This window comes from Anguilla anguilla, chromosome 2 (genome assembly GCF_013347855.1).
Source record: "Anguilla anguilla isolate fAngAng1 chromosome 2, fAngAng1.pri, whole genome shotgun sequence".
Classification (NCBI taxonomy): domain Eukaryota; kingdom Metazoa; phylum Chordata; class Actinopteri; order Anguilliformes; family Anguillidae; genus Anguilla; species Anguilla anguilla.
This window is the reverse complement of record NC_049202.1, coordinates 15,326,258-15,342,753: the sequence shown is the minus strand read 5'-3', so window position 1 is coordinate 15,342,753 and position 16,496 is coordinate 15,326,258. Positions and strand designations below refer to the sequence as shown.

The window sequence follows — 16,496 nt, the reverse complement described above, 5'->3', positions numbered from 1 at the left end:
AATGCATTATGCAGAGAAACACATTGCCTCTAATGAAGTAACAGACAAACCCTGAATTCAAAGGCGTTTAAACAACTGCCCCAGGCAGGGCAGGGCATATTAACTTGCTGATGGGATTTGGTAACCACTCTTTTATCTGACTTCCCTTTTAACAACACATGCAGCTCTGAAAAACAATTTGAATTTGTGTATGAAAGGAGAATGCTCTTTTCTTCTCTTTCCGTATTCCTGGTGCCATCTCCCGTAGATGGAGGAACTCCACACATAACATGGACGCCACACGCCGTGATGTTCAGGAGCTGAACTGGACCAGCCTCCTCTAGACTGGCTACACTGCGGTCGTTGAGAAAGTCACAAGCAAACAGAACGGCGCTAATGCTAATCCTGACAGATGGCTGACAAACGTTTGGCCACAACTGCAAGGGTCTACCACAACCACCACTGCTGCTTCTACTGCTGCTGTCGCCGCTGCAGCCAGACTGACCTTGGAAGAGAAATCAGCAAAGTCACTCTTGGAGTATACTGCTGCCTCCATGTATCCATCAGCGAAAGATGGAAATATTGCATTCTAAAGTGAAAACACACAAACACTGTGGGGACCGGTGTCTGTTGCAGGCTTAGCCGGATATTTAAGAGCAAAGCGAGCTGAGATGAACACATCGCAGGGGCACACGCCAAAACAATAACCGTGTCGTCACAGCGACCGTTCCTTCCGCCCCACCTCACCCAGGGGACCCAAGACTGCAGGTGGCGCTGTTTGCGCAGCTGGGGAAGTTCCCCACACTAACCGTGAGGTCAGCAGATCTGGGGTATCGGATCTGGGGTATCGTTCGGGAGAGGCCACGCCCCTCTTTCCCAGCATTCCTGCTCCAGTGCGAATGCAAAAGATCAGGAGTTTTCCTTGTGGCTGCCTCCAAACAGGAAGCATTGAAGTTACTAATATTTCTCACTCCATTACCCCCATTAAGGTGACCCTGACCAATAGAAAAGAACAGCATCATTTTGAAGTATCAAACAAGAAACAATCACTCATTGCAACTCACTAACGAGGACCATGCATTGAAATCCTGAAAGCAAAAAAAGCAGGAAAAGTTCGGAAAAACAGCCACGCCCCTTTCCTAAATATTTTAGATTTTTAGATACAAAGGAAAAATCTGCCCTACATTTAAGGCTAAAACTAAGTAAACATGACCTGACGGTCACCTCTCCTTCGGTGCTTGATGCACAGGATGTGGGTTCAAGAAAGAAAATCTAAATCACTAGCCCGCAATGTGTGAACGTACAGCACGCAGAGATACGGGGGGAATCTCTTCCTCTGTGCCTCACAACCCAGCTGAGTCACCTTGAAAGCAGTCAGCATGTTCCAACAAGGCAAAGGGGAGAAAATGAAACAAAATGTTTTGCGGGAGGTGTTCGAGGAGGATCCTCAAAGGGGACATGCCGTGAAACCAAGAAACAAAGACAGCGCGGTAACTGACGCTAACAGCGCAATGGGCCATGTCTTTCTCCCGTGTGTTCTGGCTTCTGTTCTTCTGATACTCCTGTAATCTTACAAACCTTACGCATTCACAGAGTAATGGAGCTGGGAAGCGAGCTGTGAGCACCGCCTAACTGGAAACCTCAACACATTCATCAATTTTCAAAAAATACGTACATAAAACAACACGATCCCCAACTGGATAAAGATTTTTTGCCTTTTAATATGCTATCTATTATATATTTACAATTGCAGTACAGGTGCATCTCTGATATTCACCTAATTTTATAGCATGCAATGCTTCACCTTCAGATGTGCCTTTGCACCAATGGGAGTTTTGTCCTCCCCACCAAGAATGGTATCACTTCAAAGAGCATGCTAAATGGACTAGCACCTGTGAGTAGCATACAGTTGAGCATATATGCTTTCTTCAGTGTAGTCTAGTCTAGAATTCACTTTACATTTCTCAAGAAATGGCCCAGTAAGAACCCTTACAAGAGTTTTCAACACAAATATGAAATTCAGAAGCAGTGCAGATCGAGTCGTGTGTCACATGCTTACAAGCTACATTAATTGCTTCTTTCTACAGTTGTTTGAAAAAATGTTTGAAAGAATCGAGTTCAGGGTCAGATTTCAGAAACCAAGCTTATGAGGACTGCTATTCCACATTGTAAAATTCCATCAGCCATTTCCGGAAAGCCATTTCCTCTAGAACTACGACAGGAAGCGGCAGGCCAAAAGTTGTGGAAGAAGGAACACTTAACCAGAGATGAGTGAAATGGAAGAAAAAGTAGCAATCACTATTTGTCACATCGATGGCAGCAATAAAGGCAAAATTAATCGCAACCTATATGTGGTTCTCTCTATTGTGGTAAAAGCCTAACCAGATATGGCCCAAGTTGTTTTTGCAAGTTATAAATCCTTTTTTAAAATTCAATTCTCACGTCCCCCAATTAAGAATTACACAAGTAAATATTATAGATCAAAGAAAGTGAAACACGAAAATGGTTGCATACACTCTCTTACAAGGGAAACATCAAAAAATAAGGACATGGACATCTTATTGACACATGGAATTGCTTGAAGGACAAAGGAAAAGTAGGCTACTTGCACATGTATAAATGATTGATTTTGAAATTGTAAAAAAGAAATTGGCCAGTAGCAAAGAAATTAATCCCTGTTTATGTATACTTTTCATATTACCCAAGACCAGAATTCTACAACACCTTCGTCATCAGGAGTAATTTGACTAAATTCTAGGAACACTATCTTGTCAAGCAGGCTTCAACATGCATCACATACAAAGCGTTTCTGTTATCACCTGAAGATAATAAAATGCATTTCTTACATCTTTGGCAGAATTTGTTTCTTTTTTTAATAGCAAGGCCATAAGGCTTTTTAACCCTGTTGTATATGTAACAAATAAACATCTAGCAATTTTTCAAGTGAGTGACGCATCTGTTTTCATTCAAATACTACATTGTTGGGTAGCCCTTCAGCCTGAAGTCGGCTGAGCAAAACTTTCCTTTCAGTTCGTAACAAGAGGTCAGCACAAAGGCCAAAGCAAACGCTGCGGAGAAGTAGATGATGAGGGACTGGCTGAGGTGTAGTATTTATTCGATCGATTTGGCAGAGAGCTGCCAGAACAAATAAGAGAACCAGCGCGTGGTAAGTAAAAGGCCCAGTGGCTTTGTAGAAAAAGCAGGTGATTTTGTATGCCCCCAGGTTATGTTCGGTGAATACAAATCTATAGAGCAAGCTAGCAAGAAATCAGTCAGATTAGAAACACTCGTCGTAATACTCATTGCCACATCCTGAGGCAGTGACATAACAAATCCCCAGTTTCAGAACTCATGTGATGTGTCAACCCAGACTCCCAATGATTCTGCAATGCACGACTCACAACATCCTGTGTGATTGGTACGGTTACAGCAACGCTGCCTTACTATTTTCCGCAATTGCCCTCTGCGTTCTAAGCCTTGCTCTGAGTACACCTCCGGAGGATGGAGGTGAAAATCTTATTGATGCAGGCGGTTCGAGCGTTCCGCCCTGAAAGCACGCCTCCCCACGCTGGTCATGCGAGATCTCTGCTTTCACTCCTCCAGGCTAACGCATTTTCTATTCCAGATGAATGTTTGGAGGTAGCGACGCAAACTAGTTTGAACACTCACCTAATACCACCCTCGGAAAGGAACTGGAACTGCTCTGACGAAGGAACTGGACTTGTGGGCCGTGGCTAAAGGATTGCAGGTTTCAATCCAAAACTGTTGCCTTGAGCAGGGTACTTTAATGGCTCCAGCAAATATCTAAATCCAAAAAAGACTGTGTATTTCTTTTAAAAATGTCTATGTAAGCTGGGTGAGATTGTCTGCCAAGAAAATGATTACAAAGATAGTCAACAGTTAGACTACTTTTGTAGTAGCACTTTTTGTCGTTGTAGTCCTGTATATAGGAAACCTTAAGATAATGTCTAGATAGTACTGTAAGTGTGCTCAAGAGAAACGAGGCCCCACCCAATCTGGTGTCTTCGACTCTCAATTGTATGTAGCCTGAAGCTTTTTTGGCTTCCTTTCCTCTTAAATAATTAACTTCCAAGTTGAGGAAGTTCCTACTGACTCCATTTTGAATTGGGGGGAGGTACCCAGGTGTCTCTATAGAAAGAATCAGTGGTCTTACTCACAACTTAACACAAAAAGGGTCAGAGTTCTGCATGCATTTTTCGAAGGATTTTGAATTGTTTAAATGTTTCGAAGTAGATAATAGGTCTCATTATAGTTTCAATGCCTGTGACTGTCAAAATATGTAATAATTAAAGAGTGGCACTGAATTGTAACTGATATCAGTTGAATGATTCATACACATTATTAATTCACTAAAACCAGAACATCCAATCCAAAGGCTTTTTCATATTATACAAGACAGGAAAAGGTTTCCAAACCTGAACCCTGCATGACACAAAATCTGACACTATGAGAACATCATGTCCCCGTCCCATATGATTTATACGCACACCCTTTTAAGACCGTTCAGGATACTGTAGAACACAATGCAGATGCCATTTAGAAAATGCTATTCTTGAACAGCAGGAGTGCATTATAACTCCATATGCATCTTCACAAGGGAAGGCTCTCTGACTCTCTGTCCTCAGATATAAACTGTGCTTTGTTCCATATAAGGGGTCCAACGAAAAAGGAAGAACTCTCCATTGAATATCTGTGGCTTGCTGTGTTGTCTTTTGGCTGAAAAGGCATAAATCCATTTTCTCTCTTAAGCCTATTTTTTGTAAAAGCCCTGTATAAATGATGTTCGTATTACAGAATTAGGATTCATTCACTAGAAAAGGAAGTTCTGCAACCTTGTGCAATATAAAATGTAGTCTTGAAGCACTTGTGCAGGATGATAACATGTTACAAAACACAAAACCAATCAACTGAAGACAGCGGACACTGAAAATTGCAGCCCAAGGGCGCACTTACATGGTTAAAAGCAATCCTGTAAAACATCACATATTCATTCAGTCTGAAGCCCTCACGGAAGATTGCCAGGCAACGGCAAATGCTACAGAAGAGAATGTATTGCAAGTGAAGCGTGAATACTGTAGACATGAAGGTACTTTTCACGAAATGTGTCTGTGTGTGTGTGTGTGTGTGTGCGTGTGTGCGTGTGTGTATGTGAGCTAAAACTATCAAACCGGTAATGTCCTAAAGGGTAGCCTACTTTTATGCGACTTTAGTGAGCTATGATGAATGTAAGACGTTCAAATCTTTATACATTAGTCTGACGCAGATTCGTGACAACATAATTATGTAGGATATTGGCGCTTATACAAATATAAGCCTGCAGTAATTTACGGTAACGAGCTAATGCAGATACTGTAGTTTTTAAATCATGTTGTATTTTATAAGAATAATTGTCAAAGACCTGAAATAAAATAATCATGGGCCGACGTCTTGTTAGGCTAAATGAGGAAAACGAAAAGATTATTATATTGCAAGAATGGTATCTACGAGCCTGTTCCACTAACCCACATTCACTGTACATTAACTGTAGCCTATTCTCTGGTTGTCAGACCCTGGACAGACATCGCTCTTTTTCGCATTAGCTTAGCTCCTAATGTTGTCATGACAAAAATCACAAGTGACATAGAGAAAATAAACAAATCTATTTGAATGAATAAAAACAATCAAAATATATTTCCTTTATCATGCATGTTGAAGAACAAACGCCTGTTTGCTTGACTTGTTTATTTCGCTTTTATTTTCCTTGTTTGTATCACTCGCTACAAACACGCCGAATCTTGGTTAGCTGTCTGGCTACCTGTATGTGATGGAACGCGATTCTGAAGCAGAGTCATTTTCCATTTCAAAACAAATTACAATTGATTAGCTACACTATATCACTGCTGTCCACTAATCGAGATATTGATGTAGCTGTTCATTATGCGAAATAATTCTCTCCTATTCTCATTTAACAATAAACCGCCCACAATCCCCAACCAATGTACATTAGGTTATGTCTCTTACCGTACTGTGGGTGACACTTGCCCAATTAGGATAACAGTGCCAGCGAGGGAATGGAGAAATCCTGGGATCCGACCCGAACAGGGGAAATATCTCTCTAGTTCTGGCTTGCTTGTTTTCGAAAAAATAGCAAATCTTGTTTAAATGACTTCCACTCCACACTGCTGTCAGTGACTAACCCACCCCGGGTATTTCATCCTAGTAACTGAAGAGAGAGAGAGCCGCCTGGCGCTCTTGTGTGAAACAACACGTGCGCTAGTCCAGTAGCACCTCAGGGCGCAAAAATTCGGCCGTGCGTGCATAGCCTACCACTGTTCAGGCAGTAGCACCATCCACTTAAGTAATGTGCAAGTTACTTCATTTTTAATTATTCTAGATATATTTTCACCAAAAGTGGCAAGAGTTTATTGAATATTTATTAACTCAAAATAAAGTCAAAAACAGAAAACAAAAGGTTGGTTTAATTTGCACTGAAACAATCAATTGGATTATAGATTGTTCAGTGATTATGATAAATAACTATGCTTCACTTACCAAAAATGAAGGATTAAAAAAAAATTATGATTCACCTTACTGGTATAAAAGTGATGATAAGAGTGTTACATTTAACAAACGATTTACTAAAATTAGTCATTTTTGAGTATATAATACTTTTCGTACAATTACAGTCTGTAGGGTTTTTGAAGGTTTAGATTTATGGTAAAAGAATCAAGCCAAGAAACGGCACCATCTACTGGTGAAACATACAGGTAGCAATAACAAACGTTCTTATTTTATGTTGGTGGGATCTTAGGGGGACGTTTTGAAGATAATTTATGAACGCAACATAAAATTCGAATAAAAATATAATCAATAACGATGACATCCATTTAATTTATGTGCTGTTTTGGTGTGGCATTATATAGACATGTTATAATACTAATAATAATAATTATCATCATCATCATCATCATCATCGTCGTCGTCGTCGTCAATTGATACGTGTTTACAACTTTGTGGCTATGTAAGACATTTAATTATACGTTTGAATAATTGCAATAACAAAGCACCACAGTACACAGCACACTTAAGTTCTAATGCAAACATTTTCACAGAGATGTAGTCATTATTATATAGTTCATTATGCAATCATAAACTAAAGAGAATACAGACATTTTGTAAGTAACAATAAGGTCTGGGGTTTCTTATAAAGTGTGCTCATTCTGTTGTCAATCTCATGTGGACCATAGAGGATCAGATCTCACAGTTACACAAATTATGTAATACTCTACTAATAGTGATATGGAGGTGTATACTGTGTCCCCTTTCATGTTTTCCACTTTTGTGAGAGACACCAACACAACTGAAGAATGTTAGTGACTGTTAATGTGACCTTAATTTAAAAATGTCTTAAATGTCAACAAACAATAGTTTAAATATGAGCGATAATTCTGAGGGCCATGTGAAAATTCAGAGTGGTTGCTTCTGTGGATTTGTCTTTCAGGAAAATACTTTCTTTTGATCATCAAGGCCAAGACAGGAGCAGCCTGGCCTACATTTTTATGATTTTCCAGGAATTAGCACAGATTTCAGGTCCACAGTGGCATTCTTTAAGCACACCACATAAGCCTGTATGATCTGTATGACTTTCAATCTGTACTTACGTTGTGCATGCACATTTCTTTGTGCATGCATGCAATCTTTGTTTAGCTCTCACCTCAATGGAAATGTGCTTGTTGGTTAAAATGTACGTAGTTAGTCCTTATCTTGGATTTTATGGCATTTCTCTTTTAGTGGGACTTTGAACCACACCCAGTCATTTAGCTTATGACGGAAGAATTGTTAAAGATGTATTTTTAAAATACTGTCATTATAAATTGATATTTTATTAAACATTTGTGTACAAAGTTATTGTTTATTTTGCCCAATCTTTTCCCTTTTCTCCAATCACTAAAACATTTGGCAAAGATCTGATTAAATTGACACCGCCTGCAGTAAACTAGCTTTCAATGGGTTGTGTTCAGTTGTCATGCTGATAAACTGGACACTTTTAATAACATATAGAACTTCATGCCTCAGACATGCTTCAGACACGCTTATACTGCTTTGGCAGGGGCTGTAAGGAATTTGGTCAATAACTTCACTTTAAACATAGTTTTTATTTGTATGTCCATTTCATAAATCTAATTTTTTTTTCTTAGTTGTGGGTGAACGGCAGTACAGTTATGCCCAATCCAGGCCATTACGAAATTAAATCACACCAACAACGATCAGGTAATACAGTCCATATACTAGGGATGAGAACATTTTAGACTAAATCATATTTACACCCTCACATGCACTGGTCTAGAAAAATAATGTGGCGGTACCAGGCAAATGTATGATAGTATCTACTCCACAGCACCACAATAAGAGTGCAGTTCCTGGCAGACATACAATTTGTCATACCACTGGCACACCTGACGGGTGAAATTGTACCTGGGTATCAATCTCTCATATCCCCTTTATGATGTTTGACAGTAAACACATGCCTTGACAACCCCTCATTCTTCTGATCAAAGTCCACAGTCATATCACTTTATGGCCTGGCTCAATGTTCACATCTTGCTGCAGTTTCTCATCCTTGGGAAAACGTTTAGCGTAGAAAATCCATTTCGGGAACACTACGTGCTTTTAGGAGTCCCGGGTGGAAAAACGCGGTTTTGGGATACGGGGAACTGAAATTGGAAGATTGTGAGAATGCCGTCGTCCAAGAAAACTTTACACTTCTTGACGAGCGCCCTGGCCACCAGCGCCGGTGTCTCCGTGCTGGGCTACGGGATGTCAGCCCAGTGGTCCTTTTCTGAGATGGAGTGCTCGGCTAAAGATACCGACAATTACAACGGCACGGCAAACGTACAGTTCGGGCTTTTCAAGTGCGGGCTGGCAAAAAAGTCTTGCCCCAGCTTTGACAACGACAATGATTTTGAAGGTATGCTTCCCGTCCTTTATCTCACTAGACTCCGAAGAGATTTGTGTTGTTTTCTCATCCATGTTGTTGGAAGTTTTGGTGCGCACGTGAAGCTAGCATTCTAATTGAAATTACATTGTTTAGTCTCTAGTTTTTGTCTGTCCATAACTGATTCTAAGGTCATAGGCCCATTTAAGGTCATGCCGTTCTTGTTCGGTTTGTTAGCACAATCCCGAATCTCCTTTTCTCCTTTCCATTAGTTTTGACGCTGCTCCTCAGTGTAGGGGGCACCCCGTTCATCCTCCACGCCATTATCATAAGCCTGTTGGCCCTCACCTTGCTCAGCTCAGCAGGCAGCTTACTGATCACTCTGTACAACAGCGTCAGCAACCCTTACGAGACCTACATGGGACCCTTGGGCCTGTACGTCTGCAGCTCCGTCAGTGGTGAGTGTCTTTCCCAAGTCCCCAAGTTGATTCAAACCATACTGTCAGGGGCAGATGACCATGTGCTTTAATACTGGAAAGTGTGTGTGTGTGTGTGTGTGTGTGTGTGTGGAAGAAGAAAAGAAATTATAGAATTATATCCTTGTGCATGTGTGTGTGTTGGAGGGAGATGGGGGGTGCAGGTTTTTATTCTAGCCCAGCATTAAAACAAGGCGAGGCAAGGTTTTGATTGAACACTATGCTTAATTCAAAAGTTGAATCCAGTTGAGAGATGTTTTGACATAAACAAACTTGGCTGGACCATCTTGGCGTGCAGGTGAATACTTTTGGCTACATTTGGTTAAAAAGTGAAAGTTTTCTAGCCGACTAGGACATAGCCAGGCAAAATCCTGGTAAAACCTGATTTATGTTGGAGCTAACGTGAGCTAAACTAATCTGTTTATGTCAAAACATCTCTCAACCCAGACTTCCACTCCCCTACACGTCTAGATTTGGGATTTTGCTCACTGGGTGGGAAGGGGTTGAAGGGGGGATGCTATGTTTTCATAATATTCCATAAAAGAATGCTTCCTGTGCCTGTCTGGCCAAAGTTTGAGAAAAAAAAAACTTTAATGTGTGTGGTATGTGTGTGTGTGTGTGTGTGTGTGTGTGTGCATGCATCCTATTTTATCATGCAATAAAATATTCTGTTATCTGAAAAATAAAACAGCTCAAATATATATTTTGTGTTTTAATTATTGTTTTAAGACTATCAGACTATCACACATTGTTACACAATCCTTGCTTGTCCTTCAATTTCCCTTCCACTTGCTGCTTTACCAACTAAAATGTTGCTGTGCTGTTCTATGATCTGTCTACTCTTTTACAATTCCTTAGGTATGATTTCTTCTCTGCTCAGAAAATTCACCAATCCATGAATTCATTCATCCATTTGTTGACTGATACAGTAGCCCATTATTTGTTTTAGTGTTTACTAAGTCCCACTGATGTTTTCTTCAAATGGCCTGCTTTCTTACAGGTATCCTTTCATTTCTGACACTGGTTTTGTTCCTGATAAACACGCTAGTGGTCGGTGTGCCTCAAGAGCTTGTTCAGAATAACGTGGCGGTCAATCTCAGGGACATCAACACAGAACTGCAGGTGGGGTTCTACCTGCTGATCCCGTTCATGGCCACCAGTGTGATCGCTATCCTGTCCGTCTTCATGTACGAGCACACAGCCTACACCCAGAGGAAGGAGCAGCAGCGGCCCACCGAGGACGCGCCCAAAGACATCATGCTGTACTGACCGTCGGCAGTCTCCGCCTGCAGATCAGAACTACGTGATGAGGGTGGGGATAGCGTACGCCTCCTCCCGCACAAAGTCCCCGCGACCCTGCCAGTGACGCTAAGGAAACTGGCAGATATACTTGGGGATTTTCTCTGTGGATGTCCATTTTATACTATTTCTTTCGTAGCCTACTGTTCACCACATTGCGGTTTACAGGCGAAAGCGGTCGTTAATTTATTTTACCATAAATGTAGTAGAAGAATTTGCAACTTCTCGAAACCTTTCACGGTTTTTTTTTAAATTGGTTAAGGCAGTTATCTAGCTATCTAGCCTTCTTCCTTATGTCTGGCAAAATCAACATCAAAAGAGATTCATATGTACTCATAAATCACTAAAACATACTAAATTATCTTTGCTGTTTTACAGCAAAGTAGACATGGGCAAACAGAATATTATGAGATGAAGAAGAGGTTTATTCTGTCAATTATGAGTGTATTCATATTTTGTAACAGTATGTATATATTAAATCTTGTGTGCGTATGTAGCTGTTGGATCAGCCTATACTTCAGAGCAGGGATACTTAAATCTGGCTGTCAAGGCGAGTAGTTCGCAAGCCTACTGCCAGCTTTAATTCTTTCCCTCTAATTCGGACTGATTTAAACCTGGAACACCAGGTGAGTTAAATATCAGCCAATCAGTGGCATTATTTGATCGATTAACTATTAGGTAGAAAAGAAAACCAGATTTTAGTATCCCTTGGCCACAGCTAGTATTCAGAAGAGTACAGTGAGTCATTCCGGTTATTAGCTCTTGCACAATCTAAAGTACATGTTGTGGCCTATACCCTACTGAAGTGTGATGTCAATTTTGCACCCAAATATGGAATTCCGGTTCCATTGCCTTGGCACAGTAATGGCAAAATGAATTGCGGTATATAAAATGATTGCCTGGAACTACGATGCCAACAAAATTTTGCTTAAGATCTTTGGATTTAAAATGGCTATCTTTACTTGTTAAAGTAGCATCACACCTAGTTTGTCAGCAAATAGCTATATTTATTTTACTACACGGCGTTAATAACACCTGTAATGAATTCACCCTTCGGCATTTCTAATGTCTCAGTTTCAAATATAAAAGGAAGAAATGATTGGTACACGGGAAACAAAAATTCTATCCATTTTAACCATAGGCGGAAAAAAAAAATGGAACAGGAAATGATCTGGAACCACCAAAATGACAAAACTTAGGTGGTCCATACTTTGCGTTTGGAGTTCAGGACACCTTGGCTTCCATCTTAATAACACATTTACAAACATCATTAATGTATTTTCTAACAATGTATAATGCAGTGTTTCATTAATATGCTAATTAATCATTTGTAACTGCACAGTAGAAAGTGTTATTGTTAGTGTTATCAATCAATCAAAATATATGTGACAATTATACCTATTATATATTTATATATATTTATAATATTTAATCTCACTAAAATTATTGTATAGTCCTTGCACTATTTCACTCTAAAAGGCATCCTGAGTTTGTTGATCATTTCATTTTTTTTTTTTTTTTTTTTAATTTCTTATTTTTATGTTTGTCGTTTTGCAGTAATTTTACAATTTTCAGATTACTAAAAGGAGAAACAGCAACCTTCCCAAAACTCCATCTATTTATAGACTTGTTTTCTCTAAAGGGACAAAATATATCTCTTCAAATCAAGAGGTGGTTCCACTGAACCATAAACCAACAACCAAGCATTTACAGCTCTCATTTAGTATAGCCACTCCTTAACTGTTTTAAAGAAAAAAAATTAACAGTAGGTTTGGCAATTCTACAGATTTGTTCTGCATGTAAGAAAACACATTTCCTCATTAGACCTGCTGTAAAACATTTTAGATTTGGGGAGTGGATACGCTGAAAATCTATAGGACGTTTTTCATTCAAACAGATGCTGAGTTGTTCCCCAGGTGATATTGCAGAGAAGTTTCTTATGTTGAATTATAAACAAACGGAACATTTTCTGCCCTCTGCTGGCAGGTCTTTATAACATCACATATATGAAGGAAAAATTAGAAAACCGAAATGCACCATTGTTATTACTATTGTTGTCGTAGCATTATTTTACTAATTAATTAATCATTTGTCATGTAAATTTAAATTTAATTTTACACTTTAAGTCTTTTCACTGATTAGTTTATCTTACTAAATATAGTCAATGCAATGTAATTTCTTAAACTGAACCAATGGGGGAATTCGACTTAGATGTTTGCCATGAGTAAATATAAACACATTAAACGCACTGACATTCACCCACTGGCAAATTCCTGTCTAAGGGTACGCAATGATGATTATGCGTTCTGAAAGGAAGCAACAGAAAAGTGCGTCAGAACGGCGGAATTGCCGGGAAGCGAGCGGCTGTGGCGAGAGCTAACTGGGATGTTCCCATCCTGCCCGTGTTTACCCCTGACTGATGTTCCCGGGCTGAGAAAGTGCTGTGTGCTGGTGCCAGGCAATAAGCCGCTGGAATAAGCTTGCTTTACACTTCAGTGGGACATTTCAGCTTAAACAGATCATATTTCTCAGAGGGTCAGCTCAGACTAAACCCTTGTGAAAGTGTGTGCTCTCCTGAATACTGTGAAAATACAGGAAATCCCCCTTCGCCCGTTGAAAAAAAAACACACATAGCATCGCTGTTAATCTTATTGATTAGCCAAGGGTACATTTCATGGCTTAAATTTGAAATAACACCCATTTAAACTGTCATATATCTGCTGTTTAAATGGATGCCTGCTCAGGTTGCATACCTGTAACAACAATAACAATAACACTAGTATACAACAGTCAACTCAAAGTTTGAAATAAGAGTAAATATTGACCGATGCTATTTTTTGAATAATTGTGTTCTGTCAGCGAACGCAAGGCCTACATTTTGCATCATGGATCCAGCGTGAATGCACAGGATTAGGAAGAGGAGGTATCTTTATCCCAATCCCATGTGTCATCACTCTGAGGTCTGTTTGTACATGTGACTCCTGGCACTTTTCCAACCAAAACACCTGTGGGGCCCATCAAAGGGCCGCTTTTTATCTCTGAGCATCAGACACCTCCGAAAATAAAGGTCAGATGAGCACGAACACACATTCACCAGAAATGCCAAGGACATACAAAATTATTTTTGCTCATCATTTACACATGAAGAAACCCACCTATCCACACCATCAGAAATATATCAGGAAGCAATTATTCTTTTTTAAAGATAACTAATCATTCAAACTATAACTTTTACAAAGGATCTTCTTCAGCCCCTTTGGTAATGTGATACTCAAGCCACTTTGACTACCTTTGAAGATGTGTGTCCATTCTGATCTGTTCTCTTTTGTAGCAGTGATTTGTTTGTCAGGTTAGACATAACTAATAATGATTTATTTAGCTCATAGTAATTCAGACACCAAATTTGAATTTGCAATGCAAATACAAAACATGTATCTACTAGAGTACACATGTAAGGATTAAACATCCTAGGCAGGTTAAAAAAAGGGTGATACCTTCTTAGTAACAGTGGTGGTAATGATCTTTTTTTCATTAGCATTTTTTTATTTTACATTTTCATATTTCATAATCAATCCATTGTTTGAACAAAGAAAAAAGTGAAAATAAAAACTCAAATCTGTTTATTTTATTCATTTCAGCAAGTGCAGCAGCTCTCATCCAAGTATGTATTTTATTCACACAGCCTTTACGTTAAAGACACTGGAAATACAAGTTCTGTCTCCAATGTCTAATGTCATATTCTATTTTTAATGTTTATATTTTTATTAATTTCATATCATATACGTCAAACGTGGCACATAGCCAACATTTGACGCAGTTCAGAATTAAAGGAGTACTGCATGTCTGTATAGTAGTGGCGGTAATGATCTTAACGGCCTTCACAGCAGGTAATGCTAATATGAGGTGGGAATCCATGGAGAGAGTGCTGCAGAGATCAGATCAATACTGAGGCCTGCTGGGAGATTACCATGCTCTACCTCGCACTACCCTGCTGGCCCTTGTAGTCCGTGCATAAATCATTTGTCGGCGTCTGAACTCCTCTGTGGTTGGCGCTGCCTTCACAAGGTCTTGGCTCTGGCGAATCACAAATCAGACCAACCGAATGAATTGTAACTCACATGAATCAAAGTCAATCGAATGGGCGCAACTCACACAACTCAAAGTCGACCGAACAAATGCAACTCGTGCAACTCAAAGCCAATCAAATGAATGCATTTCGGGCACAAGTTGAGCCGACGGTGTGGGACACATCACACATTCGAGTGAATTCGGTTTAGCGAGTTCTGCACCTTTTTAGAGAGCCCTGTAGTTTTTCACTGGTTAATGCAGTGCATTTACCCCTTCTTCTCTTGCATATGGCTCACAGGTGCGAGAGAAATGAGCTGAGCTGAACTGAGCTGAGCCAGGTAGGACTGGCTGGGCTTGGCTGGGCTTGGCTGGGGTTGGGTTGGGACAGGCTGGGCTAGACTAAGCTAGGGTAGTCTGAGCCAGGCGGGGCTGAGCTGGGCTGGGCTAAACAGGCCTAAGCCTGGCACCCTTCAAGTCAACGGTCTCCTTTGTTTCATCTCCCATCAAATATGGATACCCACGCACCTCAAAATCTCCATTATACGCTCTAAGGCCTCTCCCTTGACGGCGAATCAGATACGTGCCTCTCGTTTCTTCAAAAGGACACGTGAAAGCGTCGCGAAACCGCACAAGAAAAGCGGGGGGGGAGGGGGGGGGGGTGGAAGTGTTTAATGCGGGGCTTCTCTAAGTCCCTCATTAATCCTGCTCACAATAAGCCCAAAGGCTCCTCCGAGTCTCTCTCTTTTATCCCTGTGACCAGGTCCTCTCGAGACTCCCTCCGCACTCCCACGGGCCCACGTGAATGAATTGGATACGCCGGCGCCTGCCAGAACACGGGCGGGACGCCTCCGCCACTTCAAAGGCTTCCCGCAGATAATTAGCCGCCTCAAATTGTCTTCCGATTTGCGCAGAAAAAAGGAAGACGTTCGCTCGTTTACTTAAAGACCTCTAAGAGGTTCGGGCTGATGAGGGCTTTTCCATTGATGTCGTCCGCCCGCGCGCAAGGTCAACACGAGCTGTACGATGCCCAGGTGGCAGAGAGGCTCGGGGATTTTTACGCTATTTAACGGGAGCAGGGAACAGGGGGTGCGCGCTGATCATAATGCAGCGAGCGCGTTTGGTGTTTAAGGTGCAATTACAGCGTTAGTGTACATGAATGCATAATGTATAACATAACAGCCACAGAAGCAGAACAAACTAAAAACTAAACAAACACACTGGTTGACCTCAGCAAACAGTCTGGTGCTAAACTGAAAGAAGCGACATTAAAAAAGCACACTTTTTTGTCGCGTGGAATTTCGTTTTTGGCCTTACCGCTAGCCCCGGTTCGCGTGAACGTGGGAGGGAAGAAGAGAGGAGACCTGCATCCCTATTGTCATTCAAAGCCCGGGACCAAGCGCATTGGCAGACCAGGGCCGGGCTTGAGCCTTCCCCTCTCATCTGGTTTGTCAACAAATCCTGAAAGAAAGCGCGGCTAATCTCTTCCTCTCTCCCCCCTCCCACACCCCCGACCCCCCCGCCTCCGCTCCCGCGCCGCAGATAAGGCCCGGATTAGGCAGGGTCCGGCGCCCGGGCACCCTGCCTGTAGGACAGGGTTAAAGGGAAGGCCTCAGCGCCGGTGACACCTTATCCCTCCGCGGCCCGCATTGCAGAGCCCCTGTGAAATGGACACCTCTGACTGCGGGGCAGGGCAGGGCGAGGGGGCCGCGGCAAGACAAGATACCGGGAGTCAGGGGACC

At 41.2% G+C, this 16,496-nt stretch overlaps 2 protein-coding genes across 3 annotated transcripts in view; one reads left to right on the top strand and one right to left on the bottom strand.

Moving 5' to 3' along the window:
• ptprea (protein tyrosine phosphatase receptor type Ea) overlaps positions 1-6,141 on the bottom strand; it is a 75,623-nt gene extending 69,482 nt beyond the window's left edge. For both annotated transcript variants that reach the window (XM_035404091.1, XM_035404092.1), the window contains exon 1: positions 6,001-6,141. The gene's annotated coding sequence lies outside the window, so the exon portion shown is untranslated. The remainder of the gene's footprint in view (positions 1-6,000) is intronic.
• Positions 6,142-6,290: 149 nt separating this feature from the next.
• LOC118220292 (clarin-3) lies at positions 6,291-12,737 on the top strand. Its single transcript, XM_035404096.1, has 3 exons — positions 6,291-8,947; positions 9,187-9,372; positions 10,391-12,737. Exons 1-3 carry the CDS (start codon positions 8,716-8,718, stop codon positions 10,657-10,659), a joined length of 687 nt encoding a protein of 228 aa, XP_035259987.1. The 5' UTR covers positions 6,291-8,715; the 3' UTR covers positions 10,660-12,737.
• Positions 12,738-16,496: the final 3,759 nt, after the last annotated feature.